The 23,256-nt window shown below is 42.6% G+C and overlaps 1 protein-coding gene across 5 annotated transcripts in view; it reads left to right on the top strand.

Annotated features, from left to right (window-relative positions):
• The window catches only part of slc25a12 (solute carrier family 25 member 12), a 178,686-nt gene that overhangs the window by 72,583 nt on the left and 82,847 nt on the right, over nucleotides 1–23,256 (top strand). For all 5 annotated transcript variants that reach the window (XM_072475934.1, XM_072475935.1, XM_072475936.1 and 2 more), the window contains 4 exons: nucleotides 4,311–4,395; nucleotides 11,836–11,920; nucleotides 13,737–13,895; nucleotides 17,334–17,386. In XM_072475934.1, the coding sequence (XP_072332035.1) occupies nucleotides 4,311–4,395; nucleotides 11,836–11,920; nucleotides 13,737–13,895; nucleotides 17,334–17,386 (382 nt within the window). The remainder of the gene's footprint in view (nucleotides 1–4,310; nucleotides 4,396–11,835; nucleotides 11,921–13,736; nucleotides 13,896–17,333; nucleotides 17,387–23,256) is intronic.

Genomic DNA, 23,256 nt, shown 5'->3' with positions numbered 1-23,256 from the left:
TTAGTAAGTTGAGTAGGCTTAAGTCTAGATTTATTTAAGTTAATCTCCCTACAAAATTAGGTTATGCCGGCACAAGGGAAGCATCTGTTTGGTGTGTAGCAGGTGATTATTTATTTGTCTTTAGCTTATATCAGTTAAGTCAGTTAGCCTGATAAATAGAAGCATAGGAGGGCAGTTCCATTCAATGCATATCCTGTTCCTTGTGGGAACACCAAGAAACTTCTCATGTTCTGGACAACCGTATAGAAGGACGTGGTGTCAGCTGGAGGAGCTTGAGCTCCAGGTTTCAGAACTTGAGCAACAGCTGGAAGGCTGAGAGCTAAATCGATAGCACATTACCGAATGTGGTTATTCCACAGCTTGAGTGTGCAGGCAAAGAGGGAATGGGTGACCACCAGGTAGTCATGGACCAAACGGGTAGTGCAGGAGACCTGTGTGCACCTCGCTCTCCAACTGGTATTCAGTCTGAATACTGTCGAGTGTGATGGCATTTGATGCTCTCTCCAGCGGAACCAAATGTGGCTCAGCTGTACAGGATGAAAATTGGGAAACCAATAGTGTTGGGGGGATTCTATAGCTGAGGGAACAGACAGGTATTCTGTGCTACGGATGTTGTCTCCCTGTTACCAAGGTCAAGGATGTCAATGAGTGGCTGCAGAGCCTTTTGAGGGGGAGGATAAACAGCCAGTGATCATAGGCCATATCAATACCAACAATTAGGGTTGAAAAAGGAATGAGTCAGCAGACAGATTTTGGGGCGGTTAGAAAGAAACTAATAAACAGGGCCTCAGAGTAATCTCTGGATTACTCCTGGTATCACATGCTAGTGAGTATAGAAATAGGAAGATCGAATAGATGAATGCTTGGCTGGGAAGATGATGCAGCTGGAGGGCTTTCTGTTCCTGGGACATTGGAGGTGTTCGAGCAAGGTTTAATCAATACAGGCCAGACAAGCTGCACTTGAATGGAGCCGGAGCCTTTGTGGGGCAATTTGTTTGTGTTATTGGGGAGGATTTAAACTAAGTTAGCAAGGGATAGAGAACCAGGAGGTAACAGAAAATAACATGGTACACAAGAATTGGAAGAGATAGATAGCATTTAATTAAGAAATAGTAAGCTATTCTGTAGGGCCAGAGTGAGAGGGAAGTAATAAGCTCTAAATTAGGTTTACAGTGGATGGACGTGAATGCATAAAATGTGATAGATAAGGTTGGTGAACTGTAAGTGTAAATAGCCAATGGGAATAAGCTGTTATAGTGAAAATGGAGACCTTGCTCAAAAAAAGGGCAGGACAAGGTACTAAATATTTCTGGATACGTGAAAGAAAAGTAACAAGGAATGGTAGCAGTATTGATTATGGAGGATATTACAGTGTTGGAGAGAGGACATCATGTAGTACTCGAAGATTGAATATATTTGCTTAGAACTGTGAAACATTAGAGGTACCGTTAAAATACTTGAGTGTATTCTATAAGTCTGCTTAACGTTATTAAATGTTTCATTTTTCTGTCATAACATTGGGGACGTTGTCACGTGTGTTCTGCGTCATCACCTTTGGCTTCCTCATTGTGCACTTGTCACAATTCTCAGTGCGTGTGTTGCATGTCATTCCGCGTCAGCTCATGTTAATCTAATACTGGGTCCCATGCCAATGGGTACCATTGTGAAAAGAAGTGTTTTGCTCTTGAGGAAAGTTGGACTTTTTAGTCCCAGAGACACCGTTCTGAAGAAAGAATATCCATAGCAAGAGTTTTCTTATTTTGCAAGCCATAAGGGGAAGCCTGGGCAGCTCAGTCTGAAAAAAAAAAGGTCAATTTCTTGACTCAAGCTGATTTCAATTTTGGAACTTCAGGAGTGCTTGCTGTGGGTGAATCATAGAAGCTATGAAGTCTGTGAAAGAGAACTACAACAGTATTTGTTACTGTACAGAGGTACAGTAAAATGGCAAATCTTGCCTTGTTTGGGTGGAAAATACAGGAGGCTGACTATCTTGTTGAAGTCTGCAGCAGGTAAGGCAGAGGAATGATTTTAAAACCAGTGAGAGAGCCATTGGTCAGTAAGTAAAGGAGCCATTTTAATGTTGCGTCTTTTTGGCTAATCCCTTGGAATCACTTTTAAACATGAGGCCAGCAAGTGATAGTGAGTCTGCTGCTTTAAACTATCAGACTAGCAATGCAATTGGATGTCTTAAAATATCTTGAGGCTAGAGAATGAGCAAATGATATTGCTGGAGTGCTTGGGCTATCCCCTACAACAGTGAGAACAATCCATCAAGCCACACCTTTGTGCATGCAAGCTAAGCCTGACTAGAAGCAACTTAATGAAGAACATGGAAAGACTATTAGCAGTTTGGATCGAGGACTGGTGCCTCTTCGTTTGATCATCTAAGAAAAAGCCAAAGCCTGTGTGAAGACTTTCAGAATAATTGGGGTGAGAGTTGCTAGTCAGAAAGTTTCAATGCTATTGGATAATTTGAGCGTTTCAAGAGGCTTTCCTACTTGCACAACATTATACTGTCTGATAAAGCAGTTACTGCTGATGCAGAAGTGGCTGACCCATTTGAAGAGAGTCATTGAAGGAGGCGGCACCTCGCCAAATAAAGTTTTTAATGTTGCTGAGGTGGGGTTTTTTGAAAACATAGCACTACACTGTTGCCTCATGGTGTCAGGGACCCAGGTTTGATTCCCATCTTGAATCACTGTCTGTGTGGAGTTTGCACTTTCTCCCCGTGGGTTTCCTCTGGGTGCTCTGGTTTCCTCCCACAGCCGTGCAGATTAGGTGGATTGGACATGGGTTTGATCCTGGCCCTGGGTCACTGTCCATATGGAGTTTGCACATTCTCCCCATGTTGGCGTGGCTCTCACCCCTGTGGTGTTGCTTATTTCAGGATGGTTGGCGTAGTGTTCACAAAGACCACAAAATAGCTTGAACTTAAACAAAGCTTTACATTTATTAACACTACTAATTTGGATTCGACACGTACTCCTAGAATACATAGTTGATTATTAACATTTAAACTACACTCATCTACAGCTAATCTGAATACTTATATATACACTATGATCTGCTCTCATTCACACTATTTGTACTTCTGACTCTCTCTCTAGCTAACTCCTGCACATCCTCCCCCACAAGGGTTAGCAGAGAATTGTGAAGTGATACATTTTGATAGGAAGAACAAGTAGAGGCAATATGAAATAAAGCAAACAGTTTTTAAAAAGGTGCAGGAGCAGAAGGACCGTGGGATTGTTGAGGGTGTTGGGGCACATTAAATGAGACATGCAGTATCTTGGGATTTATTAATAGTTATCGGGTACAAAAGAAAATAAATTATTGTGAGCTATTGTAAAACTCCAGTTTGGTCTCAGTTGGATGTGAAGGGATTAGCGGTGCAGAAAAGATTCATGAGATTGGTTCCAGGGATGAGGGATTTTGGTCATGTGGATAGATTGGCGAAGCTGCTGGTGATCTTCTAGGAGAAGCAAATATTGAGAGGAGATTTGATAGAGATGTTCCAAATCATGAGTTTGGACAGAGTAGATCGGGAGAAACTATTGTCATTGGCAGAAGGGCTGAGAACCAGAAGTCACCGAAAGAACCAAAGGTGTCATGACGAAAATCTTTTCTAAACAGCAAGTGATTAAGGGCCTGGAATTTTGTTTTTATTTGTTCTTGGAATGTAAGCATCACGGGCAAGGAGAACATTTTATGTTAGTCCCTAATTGCCCATGAATTCAATGCCTGAGACTGTGGTGGAGCTGGATTCAATTGTGACTTTCAAAAGGGAATTAGGTCATTACTTGAATTTAAAAAAAATTGAGGGCTGTGTGGGAAGGTGGAGAAGCTGGCATGGACACACCGAGCCAAAAAGTCTCCTTCTCTGCTGTGACTATTCTATGAAGTGAATAAAATTATGACAAAGATGCACAGGTCAATCACAAATTTATAAAGAGTGGTTTCCTTAGACTTCAACTAATTAAATAGTTTAACACTGATTGTGCATTTTTAAGTATGTTACTGTTAAATGTTTTATACCGCTTGTTATTAAAGTTGAAGAGTTAGATTTGATTTTGCTTTACAACTTAACACAATTTATTGATTTCCTGTACCCATTGGATACCTTCTTGAAATATCAACAACCTTATGTTGAGATTTTAACTGAAAGAAACTGCATTTTTTTTTCCAACATAATATGAACAAGGTTCCTTTGCATTACAGATTATTGCAACAGAACAGGCAGGACAGCTTGAACTTTGTGTGTGGTATACTTTTAGTGAGTTGTGTCTCTACCTGTTTTTTATTCCCTTCAGGCGAGTCACTCTGGCAGACATTGAAAGAATAGCACCATTGGAGGAAGGTGCCCTACCATACAATCTGGCTGAAGTCCAGAGGCAGGTAGGAGGGAAATCTAGCTCTCCAATACAGATGTCTAGCAATGTTAAAATTACATCATTTTAATCCTTCTATTTGTTTTAAAATCATCAACTTCTATTTCCTGAAAGCCTGCTCAAACAAACTGCTGTGTACAGTTTGAAAGAAGAGGATACAATTTAGTTTAGCTGCTTGGGTAAAACATTTTGACCTGCTTCATGCAAATAATGGAGTGTCCCACACTAGTTTGGATTCAGTGCATGTTTGGAAAAAAAGGTCAATATCCCATGGTTTTGCCTTGGAATGTTTTTCTACAAATGTGGCATTTAAATTTAAGTTGTAGTTAGTGGGATAGCTTAGGAGGACAAACTATTACTTTGTTGTGCGGGTATATATATAATTGCCAGTGAATCAAGATTATCGGTATACTGCTACCAAGGACAGGAGAATGGTCAGCGAAGAGTACAATCTCCTGTGGGAAGCAGAAGTTGGCCACATTGATGGCCAGTAGAACTTTGTGTTTGTCTCATTGAATAGTTGCAACCCAGTTGACTTGCAAATGGAGCTTTGATTTAGTGCCCCTCCTGTTGACCATCTTCCATAATTGTAAACATTGATTTTAGCTCTTAGAGCTTAAATGCCTCTTTTACTGGTCTTGCATGTTGTGTTTTCAATTTGCAGGATTTGATGTTTTTTTGAAGATCAGTGAATGCATTAACCACTTGCATAGAAGAACACTTTTTTTTTAAGAGCGAGTGACTGGCTCCTGTGACAGCTTTGGCTGATCACCTGCTTTCAGTAATCAGGGATGGTGCGCTGGAAGTTCTCTATCAATACACATAGATGATGGAGAAATGAGATAAGAAAAGAAAAACTAAGAATGGAATTTTTTTAAAAAGTTGATTGTTGTCACAATGTTAAAAACCTGAGAGATATTTGGACAACTTGGTGGAATTTTTTTTTCAGACTGGCTTATAAGGATTAGTCAATTGGAGAATTAAAAAACACAATTTAACAGGGTCTATGGGCAGCAATCTCATTGGCATTCCCTTGAGTAACATGCTAAAGCCTGGGTGCAGACTAAAATAGTTGGAATTGCGAGAAACAATATCCTCTTTTCTTTAAGTTGTTGTTGTTAACAGAATTGCTTCTATATCGGCACAAAAAAATAAGTGGGAGGGGGGTCATAACACCTATTTACTCCCCATGCAAGGAATCTCCGATTGCAATAGAAGGATCAGCATTTTTGCCCTTGTTGTCAGTCTGAACTCTGCTCTGCATACTGGAGCTGACTTCACCCCAAACTCCTCTTTCAAATTGGATGGCGGGGTTACACTGGCTTATGCTGAATGCTGCTGAATTTTTCAACATGCTTTTTCTGGAATGTGTTGAAATATCATTCCAACTCGTCTCAACTAAAATAAGTTGCAGTTTATAATAGTATTAGCCAGATAAGATCTGTTATTACAAGAAATATCGTGGGGTGACAAGTGGTTACAAATTATTTATGAGCCAGTTGGTACCATGTGCTTGATATTGCCAGCCAGATGCAGTGGTTGACTGTTACTTATCTGCCTTCTAAAATGGCACTAAAATGACATTTAGTGATGGGTAACAGAATCCTGGAATGGTGTAGCACAGGAGGCCATTCAGTCCACATCAACCACTTACATTGTGTACCTTGTGTTGCCCTGTTAATTATTTTCTTTTCATGTACTAAATGATCTGTTTGAGCTACATGCAGAAAAATAATTTTCACTGTACCTCAGTACACGTGACAATAAACAAATCTCGTCTAATTGGAGAGCTATTCAGTTGGCCCACTCTTTCCACATGTCCCTTCAAGCAGTTATCTAACTGCCATTTGAAGACAACTATTAGAAACATAGAAAATATAAGCAGGAGGAGGCCATTTTGCCTTTCGAGCCTACTCCGCCATTCATTATGATCATGGCTGATCATCAAGTTCAAGACCCTGATCCCGTCTTCCCCCCCATATCCCTTGATCCTTTTACCCCCAAGAGCTTTATCTAATTCCTTCTTGAATTACACAATTGAATCTGTACTATTCCCAAAACTTGTGATTGAATAAAAACAGTAACAAGAACTTGCATCTGTATATCACATTTTATGTAGTAAAGCATCCCAGGGCATTTCACAGTAGGGAAATCAAACAAAGCTTGTCACTGGGTCACTAAAGGTATGAGGACCGGCAGATTTTAATGACCATCTTAAAGGGAGAGAGAAAGGTAAAATGACTTCAGCTGAAGGCTGGCAGATTGATTAAAATTTCAGATGTGCAAGACCTCTACTTGTTTATATTCAGTCAGGAGGTCCTCTGATCCTATGCATCCGGCGCTCACATCAGAAATTGTTTGCGAGCAGATCTTCCTTTCTTGAGGGAACAATGAGTAGTTATCTTTCTGTGCAGTATGTAGTTTTAAAGCAGGAAATTCTGTTCCAGCCTATACTTTTCAACATTAAAACAATGTCCAGTTGTACTATAAGAATGTTTTAAACAGTGAGATAAACTAAATACACATCAATAAAGGGCTATTAATCCAGCTTTACACAACACTTTTTTTAGCCCATTCCTTAGAAAAAATGACCATTAAATGAGCCCACGCTCCTCCAACGGAACCTTTTGGATGAAGGTGAAGCCTTCCGGTGTCGGAAATTATGGAGCTCCACCTTTCCAAAGTACTGCGTTTGTTTCCTGTAAAAGTTTATCAAATAAACCCCCCCCCCATAACTTGTTTAAAAAAAAAATAATATGGATAAAATTAATGAATAAAATTAAAAAAGCTGCGACCGTTTATAAAAAAAAAAAAGCTGCCACACTCCGCATGCGTGCCCGATCATCAGTGCGCATGCGCATAGTTTCCCGCATGCTCAACGATGATGTGGCATGCACGCACAGTGCGGCTGCATTTTTTTTACATGTTCGTGGCCATTTTGAAGGCTGCTTGTAGCCAGCGTTATTAACAGCCGGCTGCTGCAGCTGATGGCGTGCAGATTTGCGCGATCGGGAGCGCCGCGACGGACTGCTCCACGACCCTCCCGACACCCGCCCGCGGATCGCGCCCCCGAGTTTGACAATGCCTGGTCTAGACTACAGAACCATTTCTTTGATAATGCTTTAACACAACCAAAAGTCTTCCTCTGCAGTTGTACTTCATTCTGTCCCTTAAATGGACACTATTCTTGTGGAACCAGCCCAAAGTGATACTTGGTTCTGGAGGACTTGCTTCCGTTCTTTTTTCAGCCAGATAATTATTAATTCACAAACTGTATTTTAAGGTGAAGGTTACCCTGGAGATTCGGGCCAGAGCTAAGCAAATCTTCCAGTCTTGTTTGAATTCTCACAAACTCAAGCCAGGTTCTCCAATCCCGCAGCCAAGTTCTACGCCGGCGTGAAAAGCGGCGCGAGCAACTCCGGCATCAACGTCCCTCAAGTGGCAGGTATTCACCCCTTCCTAGGGGGCTAGAAAGCCGGCGCGAATCTGCGCATGCGCGCCACGGCCGGCGAAAGTCTGCGCGTGGGTTCCTGCCAATATGGCGGAGCCCGGCGTGGAGGAACATAGGCCCCCCGCTGCACTCGGCCCGTCAAGGCGCGGAGAATCGCCGGAGGGGTGGGGGGGGGGGGCGCTTTCAATGGCCCCCGATCGGCGTGGTGGTGATCCCGCAGGCGCCTGAAAATCGGCGCCAGAGAATTGGCTGGGCGGGGCGATTCTCGCGCTCCCCGGCGATTCTCTGACCTGGCGCGGGGTCGGAGAATCCTAGCCTCAGTCTTTTGAATCTGAACGTGAGCTCCCACCCTCATTCCTTCAAAAATACGAATTGGGAGTGGGAGTAGGCCACTCGGTCCTTCGAGCCTGCTCTGCCATTTTAAAAGATCATGGTTTCCCTGATTATTGCCTCAACTTCACATTCCTGCCTACACGTGATAGCCTTTCACCCCCTTGCTTATCAGGAATCTATTTACATCCGCCTTAAAAATATTCAAAGACTCTGCTTCAACCACCCAAAGGCTCTCATACCTCTGAGAGAGAAAAATTATCGTAATCTCTGCCTAAAGCGAACGACCACTTATTTTTAAATAGTGACCCCTAGTTCTCGATTCTCCCGCAAGAGGAAGCATCCTCTCCACATCCACCATGTCAAGACCCCTGAGGATCTTGAATGTCTCTTACTCTTCTCAACTCCAGTGGATTCAAGCCAAGCCTGTCCAACCTTTCCTCCTAAGATTACTTGACCAATCCAGATATTTGTTTTGTAAACTTTGTCTGAACTGCTTCCAATGCCTTTATATCTTTGCTTAAATAAGGGGTTGGTTTACTCAGTTGGCTAGACAGCCGGTTTGTGATACAGAATGAGGCCAGCAGCATGGGTTTAATTCCCATACTAGCTGAGATTATTCATGAAGGCCCAGCCTTCTCAACACTTGCCCCTCGCCTGAGGTGTGGTGATCCTCAGTTTAAATCACCACCCATCAGCTCTCCCCCTCACAGGCGAAAGCAGTCTATGGAAATTTTCGACCACGGCAACTTCACTGACTAATAAGGTGACCAATACTGTGCATAGTAGTCCAAATGCGATCTCACCAATGCCCTGTATGACTGAAGCATAACCTCTCTACTTTGGTATTCAATTCACCTCTCAATAAATGAAAACATTCGATTAGCTTTCCTAATTACTTTCATGCCAACTGTTTGTGATTCATGTACTAGGAAACCTAGATCCCACTGCATCTTTTGAGCTCTGCAATCTCCCACCAATTAGATAACCTGCTTGTTATTTTTCCTTCCAAACTTCACATTTTCCCACATAATACTCCATTTGCCAAGTCTTTACCCACTCACTTTCTAGAATTATAGAATTTACAGTGCAGAAGGAGGCCATTCGGCCCATCGAGTCTGCACCGGCTCTTGGAAAGAGCACCCTACCCAAAGTCAACACCTCCACCCTATCCCCACAACCCAGTAACCCCACCCAACACTAAGGGCAATTTTGGACACTAAGGGCAATTTATCATGGCCAATCCACCTAACCTGCACATCTTTGGACTGTGGGAGGAAACCGGAGCACCCGGAGTAAACCCACGCACACACGGGGAGGATGTGCAGACTCCGCACAGACAGTGACCCAAGCCAGAATCGAACCTGGGAGCTGTGAAGCAATTGTGCTAGCAACAATGCTACCGTGCTTAACCTACCTATGTCCCTTTGTAGCAACCTTGTATCCTTTTCACATCTTACTATCCCACCTATCTTTATGTCATCTGCAATATTAACAACCATACCTTTTGGTCCCTTCATCCAAGTCATTTATATATTGTAAATTGTAAAAGGTTGCGGCCCCAACACCAACCCCTGTGGCATACCACACCTTACATTTTGCCAACCAGACGATGACCCATTTATGCCTACCTTCCATTTATTTTAGCTGGGCAATCTTCTGTCCATGCCAACATGTTACCCCCTACATCACGATTGTTTCTTGCATGGTGAACCATAGAGATTTGCTGCCTCTATCTCTTGGCGCTGACACTCAGATTCTGGCTGACTGAGATTGTCTGTAAGGTTCAGTGATACTTTTTAAAAGTCAGCTAGAAAACCTCCTGCGAGGCACCCTATCAGTTATTTCCCTTCTCAAAACCTATCTCCATGGCAACATGAATTACCTGAGTCTTGATTCCAGGTAAAGATGTTAATTGGTTATCCTTTAGACGCCTAACTTCAATCTATCTTTAAACTAAATAGCCAGTTTAAAGTAAACCCATTACCAAATCTGTCATTTCTACCACCTTCCTAGGTCACTGGAAACAAATAATCTATCCACAGTCTGCACAGATGCTTTTGCCATAGTCTCCATTGTCCAGAGGTGTGAACATTTTGCATCTTCCCAGTAAAATAACCCATGTCTCCCCCGTTAATCTCAGAATCGGCATGGTTGCACAGTGATTAGCATTGTTGCTTCGCAGCGCCAGGGTCCCAGGTTCGATTCCCGGCTTGGGTCACTGTCTGTGCGGAGTCTGCACATTCTCCCTGTGTCTGAGTGCGTTTCCTCCGGGTGCACGGATCCCGGACGAGACTGCCAGCCGGCAGGCCGGGTTCCTGACTGCTGGGACCCATTGGGGGCAGAGCATCACAGGTGGGTTGGCCGATGATGCTCCAATGGGGTTGCAACTGCGCATGGCGTGTGTCCCGATGACATCGGTTTGGAGGGGACGGTGCATCGCAGACTGCCGTCAAACTGGTGCCTGCCCCGATTCTGGCGTCGGAAGCCATTCTGCGCCCAATTGCCAATCCCAATTTCGGCGTCGGGCTACGGAGAATGCAACCCCATTGTTTTTCTTACTCTGTCAAGTGTTCTAAGACACCTTTCTGTTACGTGAAATACTATATAAACATAAAAGTAAAATATTTTACTTATCTTCTATACTTCCATCATTGCAGGGCATAGTTTAGAGAGGTGGGTGGGGTAGGTGACTTCAGATCAAAGCAATTGGTGTAGGTTCCCAGCAGTATGAAGCAAGAGAGCACCATAAATTTGCACTGCCATCGTGTCGTCAAAACCATATATTTAATTTCTATGACCAAACTGATGATAGCTTCATAAGCTCCTCAGATTTGTGTTGAATGAATATTTGAAGAACAACAGGTTTTAGCTAGCATAAATATTTGATGTTAAATTAATGTATTTGACAAATTGCCTGAATGGGCAACAGGCCATATCGGGATTAAAACAGAAAATGCTGGAAAAACTCAGCAGGTCTTGCAGCATCTGTGGAGAAAGAAACAGAGTAGACATTTTGAGTCTTTATGACTTGTTCAGAAGAAGTCATCCAAACTCAAACCGTAAACTCTGTTATTCTCCATAAATAGTTGCAGATCTGCCGAGCTTTTCCAGCATTTCTGTTTTCATTTCAGATTTCCAGAATCCGCAATGTTTTGCTTTGATTATAGCTATATCAGGATGAACTGCAATGGACTGTATTTATAATCCATAATGACCAAAGTCACTGAAAGCATAGTGTTTGTTGTTAAAACAGCTGTAGATTCTAAAACTACATGTTGGTCTGTGCATTTTATTTATTGAAAGAAACTTGAATATGACTTTTTTTGTGTTAATTCTACAAATGGCAGAGCAATTAGAATTGAAGTTTTTAAAAATTGTGCTCAATAAAATACCAACATTAAAACAGTCTTAAAGTGTATGAAGGAAATTGTTTAAAATAAATGGTGCTGTTTTGAGCAAGTTTATTTTATACCAAAAAATAGTCATTACTTAAATTTAAGCTAATTCCAATTTTTCATGTTTGCTGGGTCATGATTTGTAGTAGCTAATGTAACCACCTCCAAACAGTGTTTGAACTGATACTTCTTACTAAATTTTACAAAAGCTACTTTGAATCATATTCCTTTCCCACATTCATCCTTTTTGTTTCTGTTCCCCCACTAGCAATCTTACAGTGATACTAGCAGGCCTATATGGCTCCAGGCTGTTGAGTCTGCTTACAGGTTCACTTTGGGCTCAATTGCTGGAGGTGAGTGACATGTCTCAGTGCTATTCTCAAACCCAGGCTAGTGTAACAAAATCCCATTAGACCTGTACAGATCAGCTAAGGTGCAGGCTATTATAATAAAGCGCCAACGTTGGAAGGCTCTGTAAAGTTCCCTTTATATTTACTTGGGATCAGAGGACCCGACATAATACTACAGTGCCACTTCTGGCTCCAGACTGTCTTCAGTGCAAAACCTCAATACCTATAATTACATGTACTGTTTTAAAACATCCCTGCATTAAGGCATGGAAAGGAAATCCTCTAAAGCAGTGGTTCCCAACCTTTTTTACATTATGGCACACTTTTATGCTTGGGAGTTTCTCACTGGAAATCCCACACGCAGAATTGTTTTCTGCAGTGGGGAACTAAAGACACGGGCAAGACTGGCTCCTCCGAGATTGGGACGGCATTTTTAAAGGGTGCCCAGATCTCCAAAGTGAAGTTGAGGGTTCCCCACACCCCCAATTCACAGATATTGCAACCTCCCAGCTAACATAGGTAACACCCCCATCCCCAAAAGGGCAAACCCTCGCCCTCACATCATTAAATGTTCATGTGACAACCCCGCCCACACACCACCCAGATGGCCCCATATCCATGCATCCTTGTAGGCATGGGGGCATCATCCCCCCTCCCCCAAAGTGAGCTTACACCACTATGGGGTAGCTGATGCCCCCCCACCTTTCAGCCACCTTCCCACCCTTCATAACCTTTTCATGGGCATGGCACCCTCAGGCCCAGCCTCTAAGCAGTGCCAACCTGGCACCCTGGCAGTGCCAGGTTAGCGCCCTGGGTGCACCAGTGACGCTGTCCTATCCTGTCCCCGACCACCTGGCGGCTCCAATGGCCTATAAACATCTCGGCGTGGCCATCACTTTTGAAGACCAGTGCTAATTCACGTCGGTATGGCTGGTGATACCGGGAGCCAGGAGATTACAGCCTCAAACGGGCTGTGCATGTTTAAATGAACATGGTTCGGCGCCCGTCGTGAAACCCGTTTTTGACATCTCCCACTATGCACTCGGCGTAACGGGATCGGCATCGGGCGCAACACAGTGGAAAAATCACATCTGTTTTGTTTTTACTTCTCCCTGTCTTTTTTTTTCAGCCCCCCTTTTTGTGTCTTTGTCTTCAACTCCATGGTTGGTACCTCCAATTCCCAAAGAACTTGGGATCTCCTGCGCATGCGACAGCCAGGAAAGGGCTGCACATGCGCGTTTTGGAATGTTTTATGTTGGTAATCTGAACTGTGCGTGCGGCTGAAAGGGCTATGCATGCGCAGTTCTGATTTTTTACATCAGTTAGGCATGAGCAGTGTTAAAAATTCCGAATGTGCAGCCAATTCCCAGCTGGTGCATGCACAGTAGGGATTACCAACATAGAACCACCCGATCCACACAAGTACGGCCAATTCCCAGCTGGTGAGTGCATGATAGAGATGACCAACATCGAACAATCTGAATCACGCATGTGCGGCCAGTTCCCAGCCGGTGCATGCATAGTAGGGGTTCTCAACATTGAACAATCCAAACCCACGTATGGGCAGCACATTTCATCGGAATTTGGAGAAGCTGACCACAGAGCCGAAAACAAAGATTAGATTTAGTTCACTATATAAGCATTGGACAGTTAAAACACATTATAATTTATTTCTAGGGTGCTGAAACTGGTAATGGGAAAGTGCTTCGTACAGCATTAGCATGGGCGTTGTTACTGGTGGAGATTGTATTTAACCAACATGATTATTCCGTAACAATGCTACTTGTTAACTTAATTTGGCCATTGTCTTTTTATGCAGCGGTTGGAGCTACTGCAGTTTATCCTATTGATTTGGTGAAAACAAGGATGCAGAACCAGCGGTCTACAGGGTCTTTCATTGGAGAATTGATGTACAAAAATAGTTTTGATTGTTTCCAAAAGGTTATACGGTACGAAGGCATTTTTGGCCTTTATAGAGGTAGGTTTTTAATAGAATTATGCCATCATTAGATTTATTAAGGAAGTGTGTTGGTTGTGTTTTTTTCTTTTCTTCACCCTCCCCGCCCAAAGTAAAATTTTAAAGGGATGTCATGTTCAAGACTTCCCGCATCACTGGGATTTTCAGATCTGGTAAGCCTCGTTTTTTTCTGCTGGGCAAAATAAACTTATGAAACCCAGGTGTAAGTGGTACATTTCATCCTGAATATGAAAACATTCTATCTGCTGCTGATGAGAAAGTTTAGCAAAAGATAAATGCCACCATTTTTCAGCGTAATAATAAAATTGCTGAAAAATATGGGCTGGGATTCTCCAATCCCACGGCCAAGTTCTGACGCCGGCGTGAAAAGCAGTGCCAACCATTCCGGCGTCAAAGGTCCCCGATCATGAGGAATGCTCCCCTTCCTAGGGGGCTAGATCGGCGGTGGAGTGGTCTCCGCAGCTCCAGCCGGCGCAGAACGGCCGGCGCGAGTTCACGCATGCGCGCTATGGCCGGCGTGATTCCCTGCATCCGCGTGGGTTCCCATCTTCGCGCCGACCCCTGGGCAATTTGGCGGAGCTCGACAGGGGCTCGGCGTGGAGGAACATAAGAAAAATGAAAACCAGGTCCCTAATTCAGATAAGGGAAGGAGAGGCTGCCATCTGCTGATCAATTATTTTAGAAAATGTCAGTTTTGCTGTTCCCTAAGTATGCTCCACTTAATGAGACCCTTTTGACTGGCAGCACCAGGCATGCATGACTGCTTTGGCTGAGTACCAGCAAAGGTCACTCAACAGTCTTTTCAGAAGCAGATCAGGTTCACTGGCAGACATTAAAATATCTGAAAAGGATTCGAACCACCATTCTTACCTTTGAAAAAGAAACAGACTTGATGCATAGAGAAGAAAAGCAGCAATTCATAAAAGTCTGACGAGAAAGTTGAACTTTCTGGATTTAACACAATTATTTCTGTGTATGTGTCCAGGTTAAGGTCAGTTGTAGACTAGCTCCCTGTTTTGAGTAAAGCAGTTAATTTAGTCTTTTTGCATCTTGCTTAGATCTCCCTTGTCTCCTTCTTAGCCTCTTAATATACACATCTGGTGTGCACCTTGATACATTTTTCAACATTAGGGGTATTGTAAAATTGCAAGTTATTGTTGAACAGTGAAATATTTTTGGAATATTAAACCAGATACCACATGGATGAGGGGGCCAGGTACTGTACCACATAATCGCCATACCATTTGTCAATATTTATTTGTGTTTTTGAGTTACTAAGCTAGTTTTACTGGAAAGTAAGTCTTCATGGAGTAAATTTTAGCCAAATTATAGCCCAATTTTATAGAAGAAAATTATACATTGATGTGGTATTATATGTGGTTTCATTTGGATGTAGTTAAATAAAGTAATATAACTAGCCATACTATGCTTTTGAACCTGTTGCATGCCAAGGGACTAATGGTTCATGCTTAGATTGGTGCTTCATGAAGGTTGGTACGCCTCTTTGTGAAGGATTGACGGTCTCCTGGAGATGGGAGTGCTGGAGCTACAGTTACATGTCCCTCACTTTTTTTTTTTTGTAACCATCATTGTAAGGTGATAACGATGTTGTCTCCCTATCCTGGAACAAAGAAGAATTTCTTGGGAGGTTGTTCAGGGAGAGGGTTTGGTTGTAAAGTTGCAATTAAGAGGCATTCAATATGAATACCACAACTCCAGAAACTGCATGTACATGAATCATCTGTCGAAACAGGAGGGCTGCATTAGGCTTGAGCTAAATAGTCTTTAATGCGGATAGCCTGTCAAATTGTGTTCACAATTGTCTAGTTGATTGCTCATGAATACCAAGACGCACAAGCATAGGAGTTGACTTTTATTTATATCAGCAGATAGAAAAATCAATCACATTGTCCACCAAATAAGGTGTGATCAAATTTGGTTATTGGCCCTCAATTTTAAATAAAACGGGTGCACTGTCAGTACTAAATAAATATTGACAGGCGGCTCGCCGATCAGAGGTGTGGAATGGAACATTTGGAGAATCCTCCACAGAACCAAATTGGTGGAGCATTCATAGGCCAACAAAAATAGTCCTAAGAAAATGTCTTTAAAATGGCCTTCCAGTATTGCCTTTATGGACTGTTAGTTTAGTTGGAGAGAGTTCTGTCTGTTCTAATTGAAATCCTTCCCAGCTATGCCACCAAAGCAGATTGACCGCCTATTTATCGTTTGCAGTTTGTGGCCCTTGCTGTGTGCAGTCTGGCTAACATATTTGCCTATCTTTCAAAGAAGTAATTTGTTCGTTATGAAATACTTTAGGAAACGCTGCAAGGTACAATTAAAAAAACAAGCACTTTTGTTTATATCTGCACAATTGCACTCATTCTTTGTTATGAGTTAATGAAATAATTTTCTCTGATCATGTTGGGGCTGGATAGAACCATAGAATCCCTACAGTGCAGAAGGAAGCCATTCGGCCCATCTGAAAGAGGGTCCCACCGTAACCCCACCTAACCACATCTTTGGAGCAATTTAGCATGGCCAATTCATCAGACCTGCACATCTTTGAACTGTGGGAGTAAACCGGAGCTCCCGGAGGAAACCCACACAGAATTGGGGAGAAAGTGCAAACTCCACAGTCACCCGAGGCTGGAAATTGGACCAATGTCCCTGACGCTTTTGGGGCAGCATTGCTAACCATTGTGCCACCCCTTTCATGGTAACCTCAGCTATTTGGCTTGACAATTTTAACTCTGGAAATTCTCATCGGAAAAGGCCTGTGATAGTACATATCTCAAATGGGTACTCTGCGTGTCTCAACATTGTGTGTCGGCAGACTATTCAACAGGGCACCACAGACACATTTTAATTCTGTCCTCAGCCTTTGTACACTGTAGGACATTTATTGCTTAGTAGCAAAAAACAGGAACATAAAGAGAGAGTGGTCTTGGTCATCTCAAGCCTGCTCTGCCATTTAATCATGACTGAACTTTCATGTAGTGAACATTCCCATACCCTTTAGTATACATGCATGCAAAAACTTGAAGCAATTTAATTGCAGACTGTCCAGTTAGAAAAATGTCAGGCTGAATCGGATGTCTGACTAGCAAGGATAATGAGTGAGATTTTATTGTCACGCAGCCTCAGTACAGTTAGTTTAATTAATTCAAATGCATATTGGATCAGATTTTTTATAAAACAGAAGCTATATAATGGTAACAGTAGTGTCTGTAATGATGCAGCTGTACTATTTTCCTAGATTAAGTCCTTTCATGAATACTGATATGAGTTGATTGAATTTTATTAACACCGATAAAATGTCTTCACAAATCTGATGATTTTGTTGTAGCAATTTAATGTAGATAATATTCCAGTGACAAATTTATATCTATGTTTTATTATTACCAATGGTTTGATAATACCCTTCTAAACACTTAGGTCTTTTACCACAGTTGTTGGGTGTTGCTCCGGAAAAGGCCATTAAACTTACTGTAAGTCTTCATTCTATTTTTAATTCTTTGTTTTCATTTTATTTAGTTACTGTTCTAATAGTTACTGAATCTAAATACAATAACCATGAAACCTTCAATTTTATTTTTAGGTTCTCAGTGGCATAACTGTTGTTTAATGGAATTATTATGTGTTTTACGAGATGTGTATTCTGGTCTTTGGTTAGAAACAATTCAGTATTAATATTTGCTTTTGACACCTAAAAGGCCAAAATACCGTTAATTAACGTTTACTTTGTGCAATAGGTCTGACATTTTTTTTTTTTAGGTCAGTTCTGGAAATTACTACTAAAGGTATGGGTGAATAAAATAGCTAATTGTGGTGTCCAAGGCAGTACATTCCAACTTAAGCATCTTCCTTACCTCCTTGTGTTGGATGCATCTATTTTTTAAATATTGATCCTGCACGGAGATGATGATCTGTGACTTGAATTTTTTGTAGCATTTCGTAACTTGTAGGGTAAGTTTGTCCTTGTTCTATAAATAAATATTGATTCCATATTTTTAAAATGCTCATTCTTTATCCTGGTTATCGCATTTCTCTCAACTGCAGAAAAGACGTCCCTGCATGCAGATAGCACAATATTACAATGCTTGAGAACAAGGAGTGTAACAAAATAAGAGGCTCCCTTCTTCAAGAACTTATTAGAGATTAATTTGTTTGATTGGTTTCTGATGGGCTGTCTCTTGTGCTCAATTTGCATGACTTTTGTCCTGTTCCCTAGATCTTCCTCACTTTGATTGCATTTTTTCCCTTCCTTCCTCCCCTCCCCATCCCTTCGGATTCTTGACTTCCTGTCCTACTTGCAGCTTAACTACAGATACAACAATAGCACAGCTGTTGATTATAATGTAGTGCTTACTAGGCCATTATTTTGAGGAGCACAGTCCACTGAATTCAAACTATTTTTCATTGTTTTTGACTGTTCATTAGCTCAAACACACATTTATTTGCTGAAGCCAAAGCAATACCCTGCACACTCACTATTGCCAGCTTTTGAATAACTTTAGAAGTAACTCCTAAGAGGTTGGTTTACTTTACTGAACCAATAATTTGCTTACAAAGCTACATATAAATTTTTCAAAATCTCAATGTTTTATCTTTGGTCCTCTGTTCACCATTTCTGCAGCTACAAATCTGCTCAGCAAATACTCAGCGGCATCTTTGATAACCTTGTTCACATTAAAACTGTTCCCCCGCCCTTATGTTATCTTCATTCCCTTAAGTCCAAAGATTGCATGCTTGAAAGCATATGACAAACTAGCCATTCACCACAAGATCTAGGTAGGCCACATAAAACACTATTAGGTCCTGCTCTTGTTTGCAAAAACTGCTTGCAATTCCGTGATGATCCTGGAATGCAAATGTATTCGCAGCTTCTCTTCTGTACTGCAAATCTTTGTTTAAAGCCCCTTTCCCTGCCTCCTGCATCCCATCTCCAAGAATAATTGAGAGGAACTCATGGATTTCATTGTTGGTAAGATTGAGACCATCAACCTTCCATTAGCCCACCGGGCCAAACTTCCTCAAAGATCCCTCCTGCCCTAACCTTGAACTGGTGCTCTTCTGTTTTTTTTTTTTCCTACCTCCTCTCATGCCCTTCTTGTCCATGACACCCATTTACTCTCTCAACTTCATATCACCTAAATTACTGACCATCCAGTTTTCCTTCCTGGCTTCCATGTTAGTTGATATTGTTAATGATTCTGTTCAAGCATTGACCTCTTTCCTTCAAACCTGCCATCATCATCCCTCTCATCAAAACAAACCCTGACCCATTGCGAACTCGGTCCCATGTCTAACCTCCTTTCCTCTCCTAAGTCCTAACATGTTAGAATAGAATGTAGAATCCCTGTAGAAATTCAAAACACTTGTGCAAACACCAGCAGTGGGGGCCCTATATAATAATCAAATCCAAGATATAAACTTTTGTCCAAATCCAAACCTCCCAAGAATCTCACTCCACTCAATCAAATGCCTTTTCAGTGTCAGGGAAACGATCACCTCCAGTTCGGGCACCGAAGATGGCGACATATATTGGCTGACAATTGCCGACTCTTGAAAGCCTGTCTGGTCTTCCGAGATCACCACTGGGGGACAGGGCTCAAACCACAGTGCCAGCACTTTAGCAAGTAACCTAACGTCCACATTTAAAAGTGAAATAGGTCGGTACGACCCACACTCTTTTGGGTCCTTGTCTTTCTTAGGGATCAAGGAAATAGAGGCCTGCACAAGTGTAAAGGGCAACAAACCCCAGGATAAGGAGTTGTTAAACATATCTAGAATTAGAGGTACAAATTGCTCCACAAACTTCTTTTCAATGTGGAAACTATCTGGGTCAGGAGCTATACCCGTCTGCATTAACTCAATGCATTTCTTAATTTTCTCTGGCCCACGGGGATTCCAACTCTTCACGCCACTCCCCCCTCCACAGCTGGGATGGCCAATCCATCCACAAAATGAGTAATGGGTGAACTCTCCGCCGGGGGCTCGGATGTACAGAGAGACCGATAAAACATTTCAAAAGCCTGCAGTGACCTGAGGCGGGGCAGGAATCAGGCTGCCGCTCGAGTCACATACCTGTACAGTCGTCATGGGAATCCACCTTCCGTCTCAGCTGGTGAGGGAAGAGGCGACAGGCCGTCTCCCCATATTTATAAAATGCACCCCTTGAACGTCGCAGCTGGTCCACCACCTTACCCATTGATAATTCAAATTGGGCCTGCAGCTGTTTCCTACTTGCCAATAACTCTGGGATTGAGCAAGTGAGTACTGATGGTCCATCTCAAGGATGGAGTCCACCAGCCTCTGCTGCTTCGCCCTCGCTGTTTTTACCAAATGCACTTTGTAGGAAATTATCCCCCCCCCCATACCACCTTTAGCGTAGAAGATGAGATAGATTCAGTTTTATTAAATTTAATATATTCCCAATGGGCGTCAAAATCTCTTGTCTGCTGATAATGCCGCATCTAATTTCCATAGCGGATGCTGGGAGGGTCCTGGTTCTAGTCAACAAAATGTGGAGCATGTACTCAATGTGGAAACTATCCGGGTCAGGAGCTATACTCGTCTGCCCGTACCAGCCTCCCTGTATAGGCGCCGGAATGTGGTGACTAGGGGCTTTTCACAGTAACTTCATTTGAAGCCTACTTGTGACAATAAGCGATTTTCATTTTCATTTTTTTTCATGGTCTGAAATCACAGTCACCTAACCCACCGTCTCCACGATAGGAAGGAGAGACCTATCCACCACAAAAAAAAGTAGATACGCAAGTATACCTGGTGTACATGGGAGAAGAAAGAAAAGTCTTTATCACCTGGGTGCAAGAAGCGCCACAGATTGTTCCATCTGTTCCATGAAAACAACGACTGGCCACCCCGATGGACTCCGAGATTTGGGTCTGGGGTCCAGTACACAGTTTAAGTCACCACCCAAAATAAGCTGATTTAAATCCAAATGGGGGATAAAGGACAGCAGTTATTAATAAAATCCAAATCGGCCCAGTTTGGAGCATCGATATTAACCAGAACCACGAGGTGCCCGCCAAAGATCCACAGCCAAGATCTTAGCAGCAGAAAACTGAACCCTTTCATTGATTAATATTGCCACACCCCAGGCCCTACCATCAAAGCCTGAATGGAAAACTTAACCCACCCACCCCTTCGCAACCTTGTCTGGTCTCTGACTCGCAGATGAGTCTCTTGCAGAAACATCACACCGGCATTTAAACTCTTACGGAGAGCAAATGTCATCGTCCTTTTCACAGGTTCATTCAAGTCCCTGAAATTCCAGATCACCAAACACGTTGGGGGCATTTCACCCCCTTCCCCGATCCGGTCAGCCATTTCCACCAAGGGAGATTATTTTTTTTTTTTTTTTTTAGAAATTTAGAGTACTCAATTATTATTTTTTTTCCAATTAAGGGGCAATTTAGCGTGGCCAATCCAACTAACCTGCACATCTTTGGGTTGTGGGGGTGAAACCCACACAAACACAGGAAGAATGTGCAAACTCCACACGGATAGTGACCCAGGGACCAAGGGAGATTATTGAATCATTCCATAGAAAGTACGTCAACCAGGCCCACCCAAGATGGCTACCAAACCCACAAACAATATTAAACAAAGAAAAATATGAAATCGCCATCAGCAAACTATCCCTAACCCACACCCCCTCCCCACCTCGTCCTCTGACATTTCCACACCCAAATACTCCTATAGAAATCCGCAAGGCGAACATAAACAACTAAAACCTACTTATAATAAACCTAACCCCAAACAGAACAAAAACACTATCTAAATTATCATTATCTAAAAAAGAATTACTATAATGAGCTGCAGTCAACCTCTCAACACCGCTCCCGTTGTCTAACTCTTCGGCTAACAGCGTGGCTCCCAACCAGAGAGAAGAAAAATCCTCACAGAAAAAAGACACAAAAGTATAAAAATCCTTTAAACGTAGTACTCCAACAGGGAGTTATATATTTTCACAACAGAACAAAAACCCACAGAAGACTAAACCCCAGACCTAAGCCCAACTTGTAAAACATGCAACCCCCACAAGAATAGAAATATGCAAATATGAACAAGGAAACCCAACAGTTCCACATATCAACATGCCCATCCCCAATATCGCAAATCTCCAATCACCCGCACCCAGCCCATGCTTCTTCGCAAGGAATCCGCCTACCACGGCACATCAATAAAAGCATTTTCCCTCAAAAGTCACCCTTAGCCACATCAGGTATACCACACCAACCGGACTCCATTTTTGTGCAGGGCGGCCTTGGCTTTGTTCAAATTAGTCCCCTTCGCCAGCTCTGCTCCCACATCCTGGTAAAACCTGATGGCGTGGCCTTCCCATTTGTAGTTGTGATGCTCCTTCACCCATTTTTTTTTGTTGTGTCTACTGTGTATGTTTCCTTGGTCCTGTCCAACGCCAAACGGATAGGAGCCAAGGGCTCTTCCATCGATTTGCAGAGGTGCCCTGATACAACCCGCCCGTGTTTGTCAAATACTGTCGCTAAAGATGCTCATAAGCATCTCGACCGTTAGTGGAGGGCTAGAGCCCCAGAGGCTGCCTCCACCATTTTTTTTCACCGACGAGTCCCTAGAGGCCTCCGGCTCTGACAACGAACTTCTACTTTCAGCCTGTTTTCCCCTGGGTTTTCTGGGCATTTCACCTATACAGGTTCCTTATCCCATTAAATATGTGGGTTTTTAAACTAAAATACCCCCTGAAACTGAGCGGAAAGAACAAAAGTGCAGTACCCTAATGAGAGCCACCTTGTGCACGTCTTTCCCCGACACGCCACCGGAAGTTCCATGACCAAGTTTTTGATAAGAAAATACTTGATTCGGCAGAGCATTCATACCGGTAAACAACTCTGACAAGCCTACTCGAGAACCTGCTTTTTCAAGGTCTGGGTTAGCTGAAAGGTAAATGCAGTGTGTCTCCTGAACCTCAGCTTCCACATAGCATGTATAACCAAGCTTTTGGTCATCTGCCCTGGAATCTCCTTATGTGACTAAGTTTCATACTTTGTTTTAGAAATGTTCCGGTGCAGTGTTGTCATACGTTTTATTACATTAAAGGCTTAAATCGGATGATTACAATTATTGTTATCTCAAATTCCAATCTTTTTCTGAGGCTTCTGCATTTAAAACCCCAAAATCAACAGAGGACCAGCTAGTATAGATGCACCAGCCTTCTACATTGTCGTTGAGTTAGTAGGTCATAGAAACAAGCATTTAGGTTATTATATGGACCATAGCCTCTGACAGTAGGGACAGTATAGCCCTAATTTGATTGGAAGGTTCATGTGGAAGATCTACAAGGCCCAGGCTTTTG

The sequence above is a fragment of the Scyliorhinus torazame genome, chromosome 2 (genome assembly GCF_047496885.1).
Source record: "Scyliorhinus torazame isolate Kashiwa2021f chromosome 2, sScyTor2.1, whole genome shotgun sequence".
In the NCBI taxonomy this organism is placed as follows: Eukaryota; Metazoa; Chordata; class Chondrichthyes; order Carcharhiniformes; family Scyliorhinidae; genus Scyliorhinus; species Scyliorhinus torazame.
Note: the sequence above shows the minus strand (reverse complement) of the source record. Positions and strands in the feature narration are given on the sequence as shown.